This window comes from Pelodiscus sinensis, chromosome 2 (assembly GCF_052426305.1).
Source record: "Pelodiscus sinensis isolate ZL-2025 chromosome 2, ASM5242630v1, whole genome shotgun sequence".
In the NCBI taxonomy this organism is placed as follows: domain Eukaryota; kingdom Metazoa; phylum Chordata; order Testudines; family Trionychidae; genus Pelodiscus; species Pelodiscus sinensis.
Window position 1 is genome coordinate 23896317 of NC_143053.1, and position 18051 is coordinate 23914367.

Genomic DNA, 18051 nt, shown 5'->3' on the forward strand with positions numbered 1-18051 from the left:
GGGCACAGCCAATCAGAAGACAATTGCCAGGGGGAGGGGTGAGATAGCGCCTACAGCCTGACCTTACAAAGCATATTGTCTCTTGCCAAGCCGCCAGTAGCTCACTAGCTGCGCATGCGCTTCCTGAGGTCCTGCTCACCCTCCGCTTTGTGCTGTTACGGTCGAGAAGCGCATGCGCATTCTGGCCGAAACGCTTATCAGTATAATTTTGATTCCCCTACCTCCGTTTTTTTCTGTCTCGCTTATATTCTCCCGAGGCCGAGACGGAATTAGAAATGATAAGGTTTTCTTTAAAAAAAAAAAATCAAAATCAGACTTGACCTTTCAACTGCCGGAAGGTCAAAGGTTGCCGACAAAATGGCGGCCGTGGCTGCTGGAGGGCTTACTGGCGGAGTGGATCCGGTGAACGCTGGGACTGCGTTGCATTGAGGGGCCGAGCTCCTGTGTTCACGACTTAGCACCTAGCCGCCCTTGTTGCCCCTGAGAGACGCTGCTGGACGGCAGCGGCCGCCAGCCCCAGCCAGGAACCGGAGCAGCTTCAGGCGCGTAGGAGCCATCACCAGCGCCACCAAGTCAGGAGCACCCCTCGCCCAGGGTGCAGCCGCGCCCCCACGGCACCCCACCCCACCCGCTAGAAGCCCCAGAGCCCCCGCCGTGCCCATCCCCTCCCCGCCTTTCCTGCCTCAGACCTTTGCAGCGGCAGCCTCGCTCCCGCCTAAAAATAAAACGCCTCAGCAGCCCCCTCCCACCTACCTATTAGCAACAGCCCCTGCTGAGCCAGCACTGCCCATCCAGGAGCATGAACTCACCATCAATAGTTCCCAGACCTCCCCCAGCAGCAGCGTCAATTACCTGTTGAGCAGCAGGCCCACAACACCAATTTCTCCTCTGCACTTAACAGTTCCGGTTGTGCACTTTCCAGAGGGAGAGAGGCAGGGGAAGGGAACTGTGTGTCACACTCATACCTGTATATATAAGACTGTATATTGTTGACTTAATAACTGGGCTGCTTCTCTGATCTGGTCATGGCTGAATCTTGGGAGTCTTAGATCCACTGCTGGGAGAACAGTAATGAAAGGGAACTTGACAAGGGGAAAAATCAAATCACCTATTCAAAGACTGCTACTGAGGATGATGTTGATGCATATTTGACTCTCAACAATTCAGTGCTGCTGTGCAGGATGAATAGGAAGAAAGGAGACAAGGGATTTGAGAGCCCGAGACCTTATAAATTATAAGTATTTTTTGTATCTCTTTTATGTGCTTAAGATTAGTGTTCCTTCTCTTTATTGTATAATATGAAAGCTTTATTGTATAAGCTGACCAAAAGTTGATCATTAAGGTTGGAGTTTAAGTCAAGTGAAACTGTACAGGATAACCTAGGGATGCTTTACTATTATTGCTGAACATGCAGTTATACACTGAAAAATAACCTAGTAAAATAATTTTACTCTTTAATGATGCATGGTGTGTTTCCATGTTCCCCATGTACTATATCAAATATGCACTAGATATGTAAAAAAGTGTTTGGGTTTTTTTTTTCTCCATGTGAGGTGGGAGAGGCACCTGTTATGGTGCTGCTGCCTTTGACACGGGGGAAGGGAGGGACTTGTGTAACTGTTTAACCATGACACTCACATCCCTCATATACACAATTTTCATGTAATTTTTTTCCTTCAAATTCAGTTTGATATCTGGAAGGAAAGCTATATGCTTTCCAACTCATGTATAAAGATTTTTCAGCTAGAAGGTAGTTAACAATATTGTTTATTATGCATGGATGAGAATAGAATTCTGTTACTTGTTCTATGGGTGTAGGTGCTCCGTACTTAAACCATAGGAAAAAGTGGCAAAAATTATTTCAGGCCTCAATCCTGCATGATCTTTACAGAGATGCATAGTTTGGCTGCACAGAATTTGTTGTGGAATGCCATATGATTTCTCAGGACTTTCTAATTCTTGAAGCAAGTGCAGTTTCCCATAAAACATCCGGTGTCTTCCTGTTCATGTAGAGAATTATATATATGATGAGAGAGTCAACTGGTCAGAGATATGATGTCCATAGCATACCTATTCTCTTGCAGTTTGGCAGGGATAAAATTCCATTAGTTTTATATAGTTGGTCATATTATACTTTTATAATTGACATTTAATGTATTGAAAAGCTGTCTAGATAATTGCTAGAGCTTTCATAGCTTCCTACAAACCCTGTACTATTGTATTTGGGGTCATAGACAAAAAGATTAAAAAATAATTCCTGTGCAATATTTTAAAGCTATTCAAAACAGTTCAACAAGGATGTTAGAGATTAATTTAATAATTGTGTAACTGCATCAAAGGTTAGTGGTTACATGATTATTTGATAATCCCTAGAGGCGGGGCCAGCAGCCACACACCCATGCTATCCCACGCTGCTACCTCTGTTTAAGCTGGCTCTCCTGAGCTCCCTCTCCTGCCTGCCCTGGCTGCCTCTGAGGCAGCAAGGGTGGGTCAGGTGGCTCTGCAGAGCTGGCATGTGTATTGGCTCCTGCTGACCCTCCCCACACTCATGTGCTACTGCGTTGAAAGAGAAGCAGTGACTTGGGGTGATACACATGGGGAGCTGGCTTGAAAGCTGGTTTTTCATGTGTATCGGTTCCTGTCTGCCCCCGTCTCTCTCCATGCTGCTACCTGTCTATCTCATACAGAGGCATTAAGGGGCAGGGGAGTACATGTAGTTGATAGGATTAACAGATAAACCCAGGCTTATCGGTTAATCGTGTTGTTGACTACATGTTGACATCCCTATAGTTCAAATTATATTTTTTCCTGTAGCATGTATGAGTACATGCTATATAATGGTATATAGAGTTACTTTAATGATTTTAGTGATGCAATGGGACATACTGTACAATTCCCTTCCTATTTAATTCACTGTATGCCATTCATACAGATAAGATCTTCATGCCACATCAGTCATGCATTCTCCCTATATATTAATTTATACATATTTACATAGAGTATAATATGTATTCAATATCTATATGTGTATAGAAACACATATGACAAAGATTGTTCATCTAAGATTTTTTTAACTATGTGAATGAGACATGAGAAATGACATTAGTATGTTACTTGTCTGTACCTTATTTTAAATGTTTTTGTTTTTTCCAGCACAACGCAACAGGTAGTCTGCATCAACAACATAAATTTTCAAAGAAAGTCTGTTGTTGTAAGTATATTATATCCACAGTGTTAAAGGTCATGTCCAAAACCAAAATTTCCTTCTTTATTTTTTGAGGAAACATAACTACATAAAAGCTGCACATACTCTGCAACTTCTTTGCGCTTTTCTGTGTCCTAGATGCAGGACTCTTGCCTGAGAGAAAGGGGCCAAAGTTTCAGATCTATAGATACAGGATAGACAGTAATTTGTGCCTGGATTTATCTGGAATGTGATTTAAGTCTCTTAAATTTAATTTGAGCTGTGCCTAGCAAATAAAAAGTTACTCTTAAGAGAGTATAATAAGTTTAGGTCTTAACTTATTATGTTGAATTCAGATTTTATTTTACACAAGTTTATTTAAAATTATAATTGAAATTACAAAATTAATAAATCCAGTTTATATAAAAATCTGATTCTTTTTCTGTATGTCTTCCCCCCAACAAATCTATTTTTATCCATTCTGGTTAAAATTAGCTTTTATACCTTTAAAAATAGATCACTACAATTTCAGCTAATACCCTAACTAAATAGTGGCATGTCTACAATGCACAGGTATCCCGAAATAGCTACCCCGCGTCTACACAAGGCACCCATTATTTTGACATATTTTTCGAAATAATGGGTGTGCTATTTCACCATCCTGGCAAATCTTGTTGCAAAAGGGATAAGGGACGGCTCAAAATAGTGCGTTATTTCGAAATATGGCACTATGGAGATACGCCAATTTTCAAGACAAGCTATTTCTAAATAGAGTTGAGATAAGATACACAATTTGCATAGTGCAAATTGCATATCTTATTTTGAGTTTTCGGTGCTATGTAGATGCACCCTTAAGGATCAGAGTAGTAGAAATTTAAGCCCTGATCCTGAACCAATGTGAACTAATGACTAGGGATGTTAAGGACTAGTCACTTCCCCCACTCTTGCTGCCTCTATCAGATAGAGGCAGCAAGAGTGGGGAAGAGAGGGGTACTTCAAAGCAGCAGCGCTGCACAGTCCGGGTCTATGCAGTGTTGTCACTTTGAAACACTGCAGTAACGTTTCAAAGCGGCAGTGCTTCAAGGAGCCTAGGGTCAGCTGGGGAGTCCCCAGCTGATCCCAGACTCAGTGGGGCGTTGCCGCTTTGAAATGTCGCATGGAGCCCAGGGTCAGCTAGGGCATTTCAAAGCGGCAGGCTTCCTGCTAGCCCTGGGCTCCACACGGCGTTCCAACTTTGAAATGCACAAGAGTCCCCACTGGGGCTCTTGTACATTTCAAAGGTGGAATGCAGAAGTGCCTATCAACTAGTCGATGGAAATCCCATTGACTACTCGACTAGTATATTAATCGCTAGTTAACATCCCTACTAATGACCAGGCCCTGGCAGTCATGCAGAACACAGTTGATGTTAATGGAGCTTAAAATGAGTTCACAAATCTGCTTGTGTAGATAACCTTGCAGGATTATCAGGACTTTGGTTATGGAAATTGGTTTTATTATGATTTAAGTAGTCATTTCAGTTTGAACTAAAAGGGACAACATCAACTTGAATTCTAGCCAATTAAAATTAAATGATCTTCAATAATTTATCTATTCCTGAGTCATACTGCCAACTTCCTTAGTTTTATGGTTGAGAGTGTCCACCTTTCAAAAATTATAAATAGGACTCTACAAAATTCATAGCCATGAAAAATGTGTTGCAAACTGTGAAATCTGGTCTTGCTTGCTTTTACGTTATGTTATACAGGTTTCACGGGGTATACCAGCATTTCTCAACTTGGGGGAGCTGACCCAAAAGGGAGTTGCAAAGGGGCTGCAAGGTTATTTTTTTTGGGGGGGAGGATGGGGAGGGGATGAGAGCACAGAATTCCCTCCCTAACATCTGTACTGCCTTCAGAGCTAGATGGCTGCAGAATGGCAGCTATTGGCTAGGTTCCTAGCTCTGAAGGCAGTGTTCTGCCAGCAATAGTGCAGAAATAAGGGTGGCAATATCATACCATACCACCTTTCTGCATTGCTGCTTTCAGAGCTGGGCAGCCAGAGAGCAGCACCTGTAGACTGAGGCTCCAGCTTTGCAGGCAGTTGTGCAAATGTAAGGGTGGCAATACCATCTTGTGCCATCTTTACTTCTGTGCTGCTGGTGGCAGTGGCTCTGTCTTCAAAGCTGTGCTGCCAGCCAGGAGATGCTGCCCTTCAGGACCCCTACAAGTACAACACTGTGAAATTTTAGATTTTAATAGATGATATCATGAAAATTTATTATTTTTAAAATACCATGAAATTGAACAAAATGGTCCAAGAATTTGGCAGAGCCCTAGTTATACGAGAGAACCCATTTTTAACTCTTCTGAAACTTTGTTCTTTTTTAGAACAAAAAATTATTTGGATGTATTGTTTGACTTGTGTCCCTTTTAAAAATATGAATAGACTGAATTAATATAAAGGAATATTTTTATGTTTTTGAATATGATTGCATAATTAAATGATGGTATTGGTTTACGTATCTATAGGGCTATGTGGAACTGACAATATATCCTACGGTTGCAAACCTGAATAGAATCAAACTGAGCAGTAAACAATGCAGGATATACAGAGTCAGAGTCAATGATCTGGAAGCAGCTTTTATTTATAATGATCCAACACTGGAGGTTTGTCACCATGAGTCAAAGCAGTAAGTAACTTGTTTGAAGTTCTGTAAATGAGTTGCCTTGTGTTACTGTGATAGCAAGTCATTGGCTTTTCCCCCTGGCAGATTTCGACTAGTGGATTTTATTATAGAAACATTAATTTTAGTGAGAGTTAACCCTTACCTAAATCATGGTGTCCCTTGTCAGTTCCTTTTGTATACTGAATTATTTCCTGAAAAACTTAAGAGAGTTTGTCTAGCTTGATCCACTATGCTACTAGTTCATTTAAGTAAAATATAATTCTCATTCTTTGGTCCCTTTCCTTCTGTGGTACTGTTCTAGAGAAATACTATTAGGCTACGTCTACATTGGCCCCTTTTCCGGAAGGGGCATGTTAATTTCAGCGATCGTAATAGGGAAATCCGCGGGGGATTTAAATATCCCCCGCGGCATTTAAATAAAAATGTCCGCTGCTTTTTTCCGGCTTTTAGAAAAGCCGGAAAAGAGCGTCTACACTGGCCCCGATCCTCCGGAAAAAGCGCCCTTTTCCGGAGGATCTTATTCCTACTTGTGTCCCTTTTAAAAATATGAATAGACTGAATTAATATAAAGGAATATTTTTATGTACTTTGAAGTAGGAATAAGATCCTCCGGAAAAGGGCGCTTTTTCCGGAGGATCGGGGCCAGTGTAGACGCTCTTTTCCGGCTTTTCTAAAAGCCGGAAAAAAGCGGCGGACATTTTTATTTAAATGCCGCGGGGGATATTTAAATCCCCCGCGGATTTCCCTATTACGATCGCTGAAATTAACATGCCCCTTCCGGAAAAGGGGCCAATGTAGACGAGCCCTTACTGATTGTTGTTTTATCATTTCTTTGTTTTACTTTGTCATAGATTCATTTTTTAAATGTATTTTCTTAGGCAAAAATGATGAACTCAGGTTCACCTGCAATGTGTCAGGTGTTTGTCTCATTGTTTTCAAATTAATATGTTACTAGAAGGTTTAAAGACATTTTATATAATCTGGGCAACAATGTTAAGATTTAGGGCATATCCCAGTTTTTCTCATCTTGTGGGTTGCCACCCAAAACCGGGTTGCCAGCATGTGTCAAGGAGTATGTGGTAGGCCCTGGGAGGAAGGAAAAAGAGCCTGAGTCCTAGTCTTGCAGTGGGGGAGGAGTTGCACAGCACTCCCCACAATCACTCTCTGCTATGAACCTAGTGCTGTGCTCACAAGTGGCGTTGTCACTAGGGGCAAATGTGGGGGCTATTTTCTATTTATTCACATCACAGGCAGAAACCTACAGGCACCATCTTTGGTGAGAGGACAGTTCTCTTGTCATGGCCACTCTGTTCTTAGCCTTTCTGCTGAGACAATCAGGAATGACACAAATTGTGGCTGTTGTAATGTCTTATGTGTATACTACCAAGACAGACCTCTAGAAGCATTTCACCAAGCCTTGGCTGTATTTGAACTTAGATTCTTGAAGTTGTAGGTTCATTATCTCATTGTTAACTCTCTGTGCAAAAATGTGAAAAATCCACTCTACCCAGGTGCAGTTCAGTGGATAGGGACCCAGAGTGGAAGTCAAGAGACCTGAATCTAATCCTAGCTCTAACATTGTTTCTCTGCTGTTCAATATCTTCTGAGCATGTTGAAACTGACAAGAATCATATTAATTTCATAGTGCTGATGTTTGGCAAAACTGTAAGCTTCAGCAGATGCATTCTGTGGAATTATTTGTGTGTTTGGATGACCAAAAATATAGACACCAGAGTCTTTTCTACACAAGCAGACTCTTCCGTCATAATTCATCCTTTAAACTAGGTTTAGACCACACATGGTGAAAGTGTGTTTCATCTGTTCTATAGAATACACCGCTGCTGCCAGCTGCCAGTGGTAGAACTTGTACTAGTGATGTATTAAGTGAATGAAGTATGCTAATATAAATAGTAGGAGTGACCCACCCCCTTTTACTCCAGAATTTCAGTGCTTTGGTGTTACAAAGGAAGAAGATCACTGCTCCTTTTTTTTTTTTTTTTTGCTAGGCTCTTCTCTTCTATGAAAGTGGGTGTCTACTTCTTTCACCCTTCCAAGACTTACATTTTTGGGTGGTTCTTTCCAGTGAACAGCTCCAGTGTTTACTCCTGATGTTCCTTTTCATAGATTTTCCAAGCAGTGATGAGGAAACTGGGATAGTTCTGTATTATTTTGTGACTGTTCAGAGGATTTTGAATAGTGGCTGTGAAAACTGACTCTATTCCGCTCAGTTTTCACTTAGCAGTTATCTTTCTGCATGGTCAGAATGCATTCCATTTGTTCACATTTGATTCATCTTGACCAGTGAATGCCACGCTTCTGGATCTAGGAAATGGAGTCTAATGATGGAGTAATAGTTTCAAATCCACATTGCTTCTTAAAGGGAAGAAGATTTGGACCTCTTTGACTTATTGAAATATCTTTGAAAGTGTTAATGGTTGATGAAGGTCATTTAATGAATATGGTTATTGTGGATTTTCAAAAATGTTTTTGATGAAGTCTTGTTATAGAGTAAAAGCTACTTAAAGGGCTTACTCTGATTTTTCTTAAATCTTGGAGTACATTTTGTTTTTGGAATCAGTGTAACACAAACATATTTCTTGGGCTTTGTGGCCTAGCCAGCAGAACAGTGGAGTAGACACTCTCTGTGAGGGAAGGAGGCCAAATGCAAAACCTAGTCGACAGGTTAAAAAATAGAAAACACATTGTGTTCTTCAACTTTCAAAAGACCAAAATTGAGTGGGGGGGAAAAGTTGAATTTTCCCCATATTTGGCCTCTGACTAATTGGTTTGTTCATTGAGCTTATGTGCTCAATTTTGAGTTTCTTGTTTTATATATTAACTCAACATTGCCCGGTAGTGCCACTACTCTGAATCTTGACCTTTTTGTCTCTTTTCTGTAAGGTTTATTGAGAAGCAATCCTATTCCAGGTACATCCTGTTTTTCTGGCTTTTCTGGTTCAGCTTCTTTCAACATTCGCTTAGTTATGTCAGTTTTGAAGACTGTACTTGCTTTGGTGATTCTGTCTTGTTACTGTTTGATTTTTGTGAGAAGCAGTCCCATTCCAAGCACATCCCATTTTCCTGGCACAGCCAAGTGTTTACATGGTTTTAAGTTATGATAAGAGAAAGCTGTGTACTGAATTTGGTGGTCCTAGCTCTTACTATTTAGGAGGAGTGCTTGATCAAATAGTCTAACTCTAAAATACATAGTAGATGATTTCTGACACGGAAGTGAGCAGCCATCCTGCTGATGGCACTATGTTATTTTAGTTACCAAATCTGTGGAGGCTTTTATGAAATTCTGGTTGAATGTAAATATACCGGAGCATCAAATAGAAGCAAATAAAACATTGGCCAGTACTTTCAAATGGAAGTACCTCTAAAATTAGACACCTAAATAAGAGTCTTCTGGTTTTCAGAGGTGGTGAGCAGCTGCAATTTTCATAGCAATGAAAACTGCAGCTGCTCACCACCTCTGAAAATGAGACCTCTTATTTAGGTGTCTAACTTTAATTTGGAGATTCTGGCTGTTACTTATATTGGCAAAAAAAGGTGTTTAATATATGCTTATTAGCTCTGAACTTTCAAGACCCTCTGAGGAAAAGACTTGAAGTCCTTATAGATCACTTGGTGAGGATGTTACTAAGCACAGCAGCAGGGTAGGCTGGCATAACCACTGCTCTGCATCTGAGGGGGCCCCGTCACCTTGCAGTTTGGCCTGCTAGAGTATTCTTCCAAAGGAAAAAAAACCAAAGGGTCAATTTGAGGTTCTCAATGTGTCTTGGCCTTCCGGCAAAGTGTGACCACGAACAGTGAAAGATCTGGCCTGAAGTCAGGCAGAGCTGTAGCAGTTTATTCACTCAATCTAAGGCCATGGTGTCCGACACAATAGCCACTAGCCACATGTGGCTGTTTGGCTGGTTGAGTGTGACTAGTTCGCTATCGCAGAACTAGTTGGACACCACAGGTCATAGGGCTCTGTCAGGGGCGAGCACCAAGCATTTTTCTGTGGGGCTCTGGCAGGGGTGAGAGCCAAGCGAAGTTCCAGCAGGGGTGCCCAATAAGCCAGGAGACCTGTGCTTCAGAGGGTGGTGGTGGGGACCTAGGCTCACCTAACTCCACTGCATCCTAGCCCAGTGCCCTAAGTGGTTTGCCACTGGATCAGTAGGAAATCCACCTGCTGCATGCCAGGTCCCAACAGGCTGCTGCCGGGCAGCCCACTGCCCTGCTGGCCCTCAGGTCTCCCAAGTGCCAGCCCTCCACCAGGACTCTCTGATCCTGGAACATCTGTGGTCCTGCCCAACCAGCAAGTCCCAGTTTAGAGAGGTGAAACCTGTACTCTGGTCAGGAGGAAGAGAAATGTCTCTTCACCAAAGAAAGGTAATGGCTGAAAGCCAAGTGTGGGTACCCTTGCTGAACCACTGGGCGGGGAGAGGAATGCTGATGCAGTTGCTGTTGTGATGTTTCCTTCTGTATTCCAGGAACTGAACTTAGACCATTAAGTTGTTTTGAACAGACCACTGAATAGACATCAGATTTACTCATTTTACTCTTACAGTTATAATGAAATTCAACACACACACTGTTTATTCAGATCATAGAAAACTGTTTAAAACAATATTGAACTGAGTATTTTGTTACAAAAAGTTACAGTGGGATATATGCTTCCTAACTGTGTCATTAGGGGGAGCTGGAAAGTGAATGTATATTATTCTCTCAGTCAGTTCACACTTGGTAAATTGGAACCATTTATCCTTATTTCTTGACTTGTATTTTTTGTCTACAACTATGGAGGTATTTTTTAAACAGCCACATCCCGTTTGTAGAGGGCAAGTCAAGCCATGAAAAGATTGCTCTATGGTACTAATTCTCTCATAGATTCCTATTATAATGAATCATCTATTTGATTTGGACCGCTGTACATCTCCACAATAAAAGGAACAAAATAAAGACTGATTTTTATTAAAATGTTAGGCTCTATTGATCTTAATAGTCTACCTTTCTCGTTACATAATAATAACCTTTTCCTGTCTGTGAATCCACTGGAATTTAAAATGTAACCACAATCTCACCACAGTTCCTCAAAATTGAACAAATTCTTTCTGACACATTGGAAAAGAATCCTTTGCCAATAATTAGAGACAGAAAATGTTAACTTTCCCAGGACTAGATTTACGTTAATATGAGTTAAAACAGAAAATACCCCAAAATTAAAACTAATATTAAAGTCAACTTATTAATTTTTATTTTCTTTTGGTCGTGACTTGCTATAATTTATAAATTAAGCCATGAGTGAATTAGGAAATGAATGTTTGCTTTTTTCATTCTCACCCCAAATCCTTCAAACAACACTTAAGCATTTGCATAACTTTGTGCATGTGAATAGTCCGGTTGAACTCAGTGCAGATTGGATCTCCCTGGTCCCAGCACCCTCAGGACCTGACTGGTCCTGAATGAGGGAATTCGCCGGACCAGGGGAGGTTATATCTCGCTCCCTTGCTCCTGGCTCTCCCCAACCATGGACCAGCCTCCTGGCCAGCTCCCCCTTGCTGCCAGCCTCACTGCGCTGCCATTTCCCCCACCTCTTTCCCTGCTGCACCGGACAGCCCAGCTTCCTGCACGCCAGGCTCCTGGCCCCCACCAGACAGCCCTATTGTGGGTGCCAAGCTGCTGGCCCCCACCGGGCAGCCCCACTGGGTTGAGCCTGACTGTTTGGTTGCAGTGGGCTGGGCAGCCTAGCCGCAGGGAGCCCAGCCACCGGCCCTCCACTGGGACTCTGGTTCTGGAACATCTATAGTCCTGCCAGACAACAGATGTTGCTAGTCCAGGGAGTCCCAGATTATAGAGGTTCAACCTGTAGTACTGTTCATGTGACTGATTCTTTCTGGGAATCCTACTTTTTAAATACACTTCAGTTACAATACAGGAAAAAATGATCATGTAAACACATGGGAATTTGGAAATGCTCTCATTTCTTGCTAATGTTCTTGGATAGTTTAAAGCAAAATAGCTTATTGTTCCTAATGTTCTCAATCCTGCTGCTGATACCATTCTCAGTATATTTTAGCTCAATGTCTTAGCCAAGACATTGGAGGGGAAGGCTGTGTATCTTAAGCATCAAGTTTGAGACCTAGATGATCCTTTGCCATTCTTCCTTCCAAATAAGATATAGTAAATTGAGATTAATGCAGTTTGTACTTGTAGTTGACTCTAGTGGATAGAAATTGGGTTGAGATCGAAAGAAAGTAATAATTTAAAATGAAGTCATGTCTAGTTTGTGTGGACTTGAGCTTCCATGGGCCTCTCGAGTGGAGGTTAGCTTCGGAATCTGTGACCAAAACCCTTCATTAGGGATGTGAAAGACTAGTCAACTAGTTGACTATCTGATAAGCAAAAGCTTATCCAATAGTCAATTCACTAGTCAACTAGTTGCTTCCCCCCTCTTGCTGCTTCTATCAGAAAGAGGCAGCGGGGAAGGAGGAAGAGAAGGGGAGGCTTCAGAGCAGCAGTGCTGCATGGAGCCAGGGTCAGCTAGGGACTCGCCACTGACTCCAGCTTCCATGTGACTCTTCCTCTTTGAAACACTGTGTGGAGCTCCCCGTGGCGTTTCAAAGTGTCAGCGCTGCAAGGAGCCCCATGCAGCATGCAGCAGTGCCGCATGGAGCCAGTGCTCAGGACTCCCCAGCTGGCCCCCGTCTTCGTGCCACGTTTCAAAGCAACAACGCCATAGGGAGCAAGGGGACAGCAGGGGTCTCAATCAGTCCTCCACTGGCCCAGTGCTCCCCGCATTGCTTTTGCCTTTGAAGTGTAGCAACAGCCCTGGGGCTGTTGGCTACGCTTCAAAGGCGAGGTTCCCTTATCAACTAATGGAATAGTCAATGCAAATTGTATTGAGTATTCGATTAGTCTATTAATCTAAATTTAACATCCCTCCTTTAAATATGCCCCTCTGTTGTGCAAAGCATTATGATTTGGCTTTCTGCTGGGCTACAGCCCTCCATCCCCACAATAACTGGATTTCATTGGCAGTGAGCTTGTAAGTGCTTTGGATACTTTTGAGAGAAAAGACAGCGAGTAATTTAAAATATACTTTAAGGTGTATTGTTGCACACCCAATCTTCAATGAGCAAGTCTGTAGAAGTAAATTTATACTGGGAAGGTGTTATTGATCTTCAGAGTTTTAACAGTTTTTTTTAAAACTAAAGATATGATTTAAAACCAGAAAATCAAGAAAACTCTCAAACTTGACCAAAAAATTCTAGTATTTATGGGCAAAGGATGCAAATTGGATAATGTTAATGATGGGATAGGTATGGCCAGATACTATTGGAGAACTGAATTTTAACTGTGAATTTCTGTGCTTTTGTGAGTTAAAGTAAAAGCTTTAACATTCAATACAACTCTTGGTGTGAAAAACACAAAGTATAGCAATTTGTATCCAGCAAGCAAGGCAGAGAAGAAGACTACCAAACTAAAAACCTATTTCATTCACAAATCATAGAAATGAAAGCTAGAATGAACCATGAGAATTCATTAAGTCCATCCCACTGTGCTGGGGCAGAGCCAAATATACCTAGACTATCCTTTATTATTGTTGCGTCCAAACTGTTCTTAAAAACCATCATTGATGGGGATTTCATGACCTCCCTTGGAAGCCTATTCCAGGGCTTGACTAGCTTTAAAGATTTTCTTAATAGCTAAGGTAAGTCTCCCCTGTGCAGGTTAAACACATTCTTCTTGTCCTGCCATCAGTAGACATGGAAAATGATTGTCATCCTGCTCACTATAGCCATTAACAAGCACATATTTGAAAACTTACCAGGTTCTTCCCTCAGACTCATTTTCTCAAGGCTACTTGGCCTTTTCTTAACCTTTCCTGGTAGGTCACATTTTCTAAACTTTTTATCATTTTTGTTGCTCTTCTCTGGACTCTCACTAATTTGTTTACATCTTTCCTAAAGTGCACCCCAGAATTGGCCACAGTACTCCATTTGAGACCTCACTAGTGCTAATGAGAGTGGAGCAATTACCAGCTGTTTCTTGCATATGACACTCAAGTTAATTAACCCAAAAATGATGTCAGCCTCTTTTTTTTTTTACAACTGCAGCACATAATTGACTCAGATTCAATTTGAGATGCACTGTAACCCCACAGATCCTTTTCAGCAATACCAGTTATTCCACGCTTTGTAGTTGTGCATTTGATTCTTCCTTCCATCCTAATTAAAGTATTTCGCACTTGTCTATTGAATTTCATCTTGTTAATGTCATACCAGTTCTGCAATTAGTCACAGTAGTTTTAAATTCTAATTCTGTGATCCAAAATGCTTGGCAACTCTTCCTGCTTGGTATCACCAACATATTTTATTATCCACTTCATTATCCACGTCATTAATGAAAACACTGAATATTATTGACCTTATTGCTTCCCACTGGATTAGGGATGTAATAGTATAGTCGATTAACTGATTAACCAGTAAGCAAAAGCTTATAGGTTTAATGCTATAGACTACATGCATTTCTCCCCCACCCCTTGCCAGTAAATTTTTTAGCAGGCTGGCCAGCAACCCAGCTCAGTCCCAGCTTACACTGGGTCCTGGACCAACCTCCGCTGTGGCTCTGCTTTTAAAGTGTATTAGGAGCCAGGTGGGCAGGCAAGCTCAGACCTCTCGAACCCGGACAGGGGCTGCCCGGGGACTATAGAATAATCGACTACCTGATAGGAATTAACGAGGTTAATTGACTATTCAGTTAACTGATATTTAACATCCCTGCAGTGGATAAGGCCTCCCAGTTTGACAGTGAACCATTGATAATTATTCTTTGGTTGTGTTCTTTCAACCACATTTGCATCCACTGTAGGAGCAAGAGAAAGCTTGGACCACTTGGTCTGGTGCAAAATCTCTGAACCAGAAGTTATGAACCAAAATTAGGCCATGTTTTAAAGTAGATGTTTACAAGTTCACTGTCCAAAATATAACCTTGGCACAAGTACTGCTACCATTGCTAAAGCACAGGCATTCCTGAGAAGCAACACGTATTGGGTATGTGTGAGAACACTCTCCAAAGAAATTAGCCCCGGAACATCCTGACCAGATACGAGGATGTTTTGCTTAAGACACCTGGAGCATGATACAAATGGAGGTAACAAACAGATGTCATGAAAGACATGAGGTGGTATGTAAATAGTTTTTCTTAGTATATAAATTTTGAACTTTCTTGCCTTATCCATTTGTGTAGCCAAGGGGACAACAGAAATTCCCGCTGCTGACTGAACCTGGGCACTTATGTTGTAGTGTCACAGCTCAGTAGTTACAGGTTTGCTCATACTGTGCCTTAAGGGCAATAAACCTGGCTGATTGCCTTTGTCACTAAATCATGCCAGTGGTCGTTCTTTATGAAAAGTATTGAGATTTTTTTTTTAAAAGCTGCATCCTAGGCTTGTGTTGTCCAGAGCAGGGATGTAAATTCCTATTTAATTGTTTAACTAGTTAAATGTATTGTTCTCTCTCCCCTCCTCCCCCCTCCCCATCCACTAAACCAGTAACCTTGTCAAAGAAGGAAATTAGGTAGGTTTGTCATGCTTTGTTCTTGATAAATCCATGCTGGCTATTCCAGATAAGTTCATTATCTTCTAAATTCTTACAAACTTATAATTTATTTATTTTAGTATCTTTCTGGGTATCAGAGTTTAAAATTTTTTAATGTCTGCTTTTTAGGTACGTTGTCCTTATTTTGCTGCTCTCGCTCCTTTCTTTCCTTAGATTTATGACATCTGTCCTTTCATGATCAGTTTCACCCAACTGTCCTTCTATTTTCAGATTCATAACCAATTCCTCCCTGTTGGTGAGAATTAGATTTTTAAATCTGATTTCTGAGAAGTACTATATATATTTAGTCTAATATTTTCCACAATTGAATCTGAAATTAGATTTCTACTGCACCATTTAAACACCTAAATAAATGAATGTATTTTCAAAATGTTGAACATCCTCTAATTTTCAGGAGCAATTAAGTGCTTAAATGTTTTGAAAAATATTAGTTTGAAGTCTAACTAAGTTCCTGCTTTTGAAAATCCTGGCTTAAAAACATAACATGTTTTTCACCACACTGACCTTAGAAATTCACTTGTGCTAATAAATGGGTTGTCACTTTTTTTTTTTTACATTGAATACGTTCAGATTATTTTAAGAAGTAGACACTTAGTTGTTTCTGTGTTTTGTTTCTGTTTTAGTAAATGTTTATAAGTCTGATTTTTTTTCCAAGAAGCAGTACAGGTTGAATCTTCCTAGTCTGGCGCACTCTGGTCCGGCAGCATCCGTGGTACAACATGATTTTAGTTGGCTGGATGTCTACTTACCATGGGTGCAGCTAAGTTTCCCATGGTCCCATAAAGTTTGTTTACAGCCACTAGTCCTGGCCCTCAGTGTTCTGTGCTGTTATTTTGCTCTAATTTACCCCTAAATGTCTTCTAAGAGACCCATAAATGGTGGTAGCGTTGGCAACGTTGCTGGACAATATTGACCTTCCGTGATTTGGCAAATTCTCTGGTTCGGCACTGGCCAGGTCCTGATTGTGCCAGACTAGAGAAGTTCAGCCTATATTATTGTTTGATACTTTCAGTTTGTTGTATGTTTAAATTTCTCTGTTTAATGCTAATCATCTCAAGAATTATACAAATTAATATTATAATAGAAGCCAAAGCAAACAGAGAGCATTATAATATAAGTTGTGCTGATGCTGTATTTTAATGTTCATGATAAGAGTTTAAATGGATTTTACTTTCTCGTAGGAGAAATCTAAACTATTTTTCCAACGCTTATGCTGCTGCAGTCAGTGCTGTGGACCCTGATGCTGGAAATGGAGAACTCTGCATTAAAGTTCCTTCGGAGCTATGGAAACATGTTGATGGTAAAGTGTAGAGACCATATTGATACTTAAATTAAGGTACTGCAGATTTGATAGCCAGGGCATTTTGTACTGAAAGACATTAGATTGAAGTGAACATAAATAATATATTCAGTTATGTAGATTTAATTTGAATGACTCTTTCCCCTTCCCCACAAAAAGAATCCCACTGGCACCTTTTTGGAAAGAATAAAAAGCCCAGATCCACAAAGTTGCAATGCTCAGCTTCACAACACCTAACCAACAGCTGATGCAACAATGCAATTTGCAGAACCTTAGTTAGCTACCTGAGAATGGGATTCATGAAAGCTAGCATGTTAGGCAGGGAACTTCCTAAGCACAGGTTGAAACTTTCTAATCTGGTACTTTCTGGTCCGGCAGCATCCGTCAGGAATGATTTTAGTTTACCGGAGGTCCATGTATCATGGGTGTGGCCAAATTTCCTCTGATCCCATAAAGTTTGTTTACAGTTACCAGTCCAGGATCTCAGTGTTCTGTGCTATTATTTAGCTTTAATTTTCCTTAAATGTCTTCTAAGAGCCCAATAACCAGTGGAATTGTTGGTAATACTGCTAGACAATATTGACCTCCCATGGGCCGGCAAATTCTCTGGTTTGGCGTTGTTCAGGTCCCGAGGGTGCCAGACTAGAGAGGTTCAACCTGAAGTGAAAAATGCTGTTCTTTCATGGAGTTAGGCAACTGAATAACGGTTACAGGGGAGATGCTTTAAGTATAACACATGGAGGAGAGGGGAAGTTGATAGTAGTGAATAGCAATAAGTTAGCAATTATAGAAAACTGATAAACAAAAGGATATAAGAAGTCTATGGCCATCAAAGATAAGAACAGCAAAAATAAGTTTTTAAAATATACTAGGTGGCTATGCCCCTTGCTCGCTAGACTCACAACCCCCCTCTCTCTGGGGGTAGGTGTCTGGCAAGGGAGGAGGAGGCAGGAGTAGCCTGGGGGTGCATGTTCTTGGCAGAAGGAGTGAGGGAGCTGGGGGTGTGGGGTGTCCGCTTCAGGAGGGCTGAATGAGGGGGTTGGGGGTGCAGGGTGTTGGCTTGGGGGGTATGAGTGAGCAGGGTAGAGATGGGGAGGTCTCAGCAGAGGGGGCGAGTGAGCAGGGTGGGGTGCATGACATAGTTCCTGCTAAGGTGTGCCCTGTGTGGCCACGCACACAAAATTATTCCCTTGTCCACGTCCTCCGGCAAGCTGCACAGCAGCTCTTGCATGGCAGGCAGCTGCTCTGATGGGTGGGGCTGGCTGAAATGGCATGATGAGGGAGCCAA

General features: G+C 41.4%; 1 protein-coding gene across 2 annotated transcripts in view; it reads left to right on the forward strand.

Annotated features, from left to right (window-relative positions):
- Positions 1-321: 321 nt before the first annotated feature.
- The window catches only part of TAF2 (TATA-box binding protein associated factor 2), a 113729-nt gene continuing 95999 nt past the window's right edge, over positions 322-18051 (forward strand). Inside the window, exons 1-4 of one of the 2 annotated variants that reach the window (XM_014577326.4) lie at positions 322-1234; positions 3157-3211; positions 5695-5855; positions 16645-16763. In XM_014577326.4, coding sequence (XP_014432812.1) covers positions 1182-1234; positions 3157-3211; positions 5695-5855; positions 16645-16763 — 388 coding nt within the window. In that variant the 5' untranslated portion in view covers positions 322-1181. Of the gene's footprint in view, positions 1235-3156; positions 3212-5694; positions 5856-16644; positions 16800-18051 lie in introns of those variants that run through there. The other variant, XM_014577327.4, reaches the window with a different exon arrangement.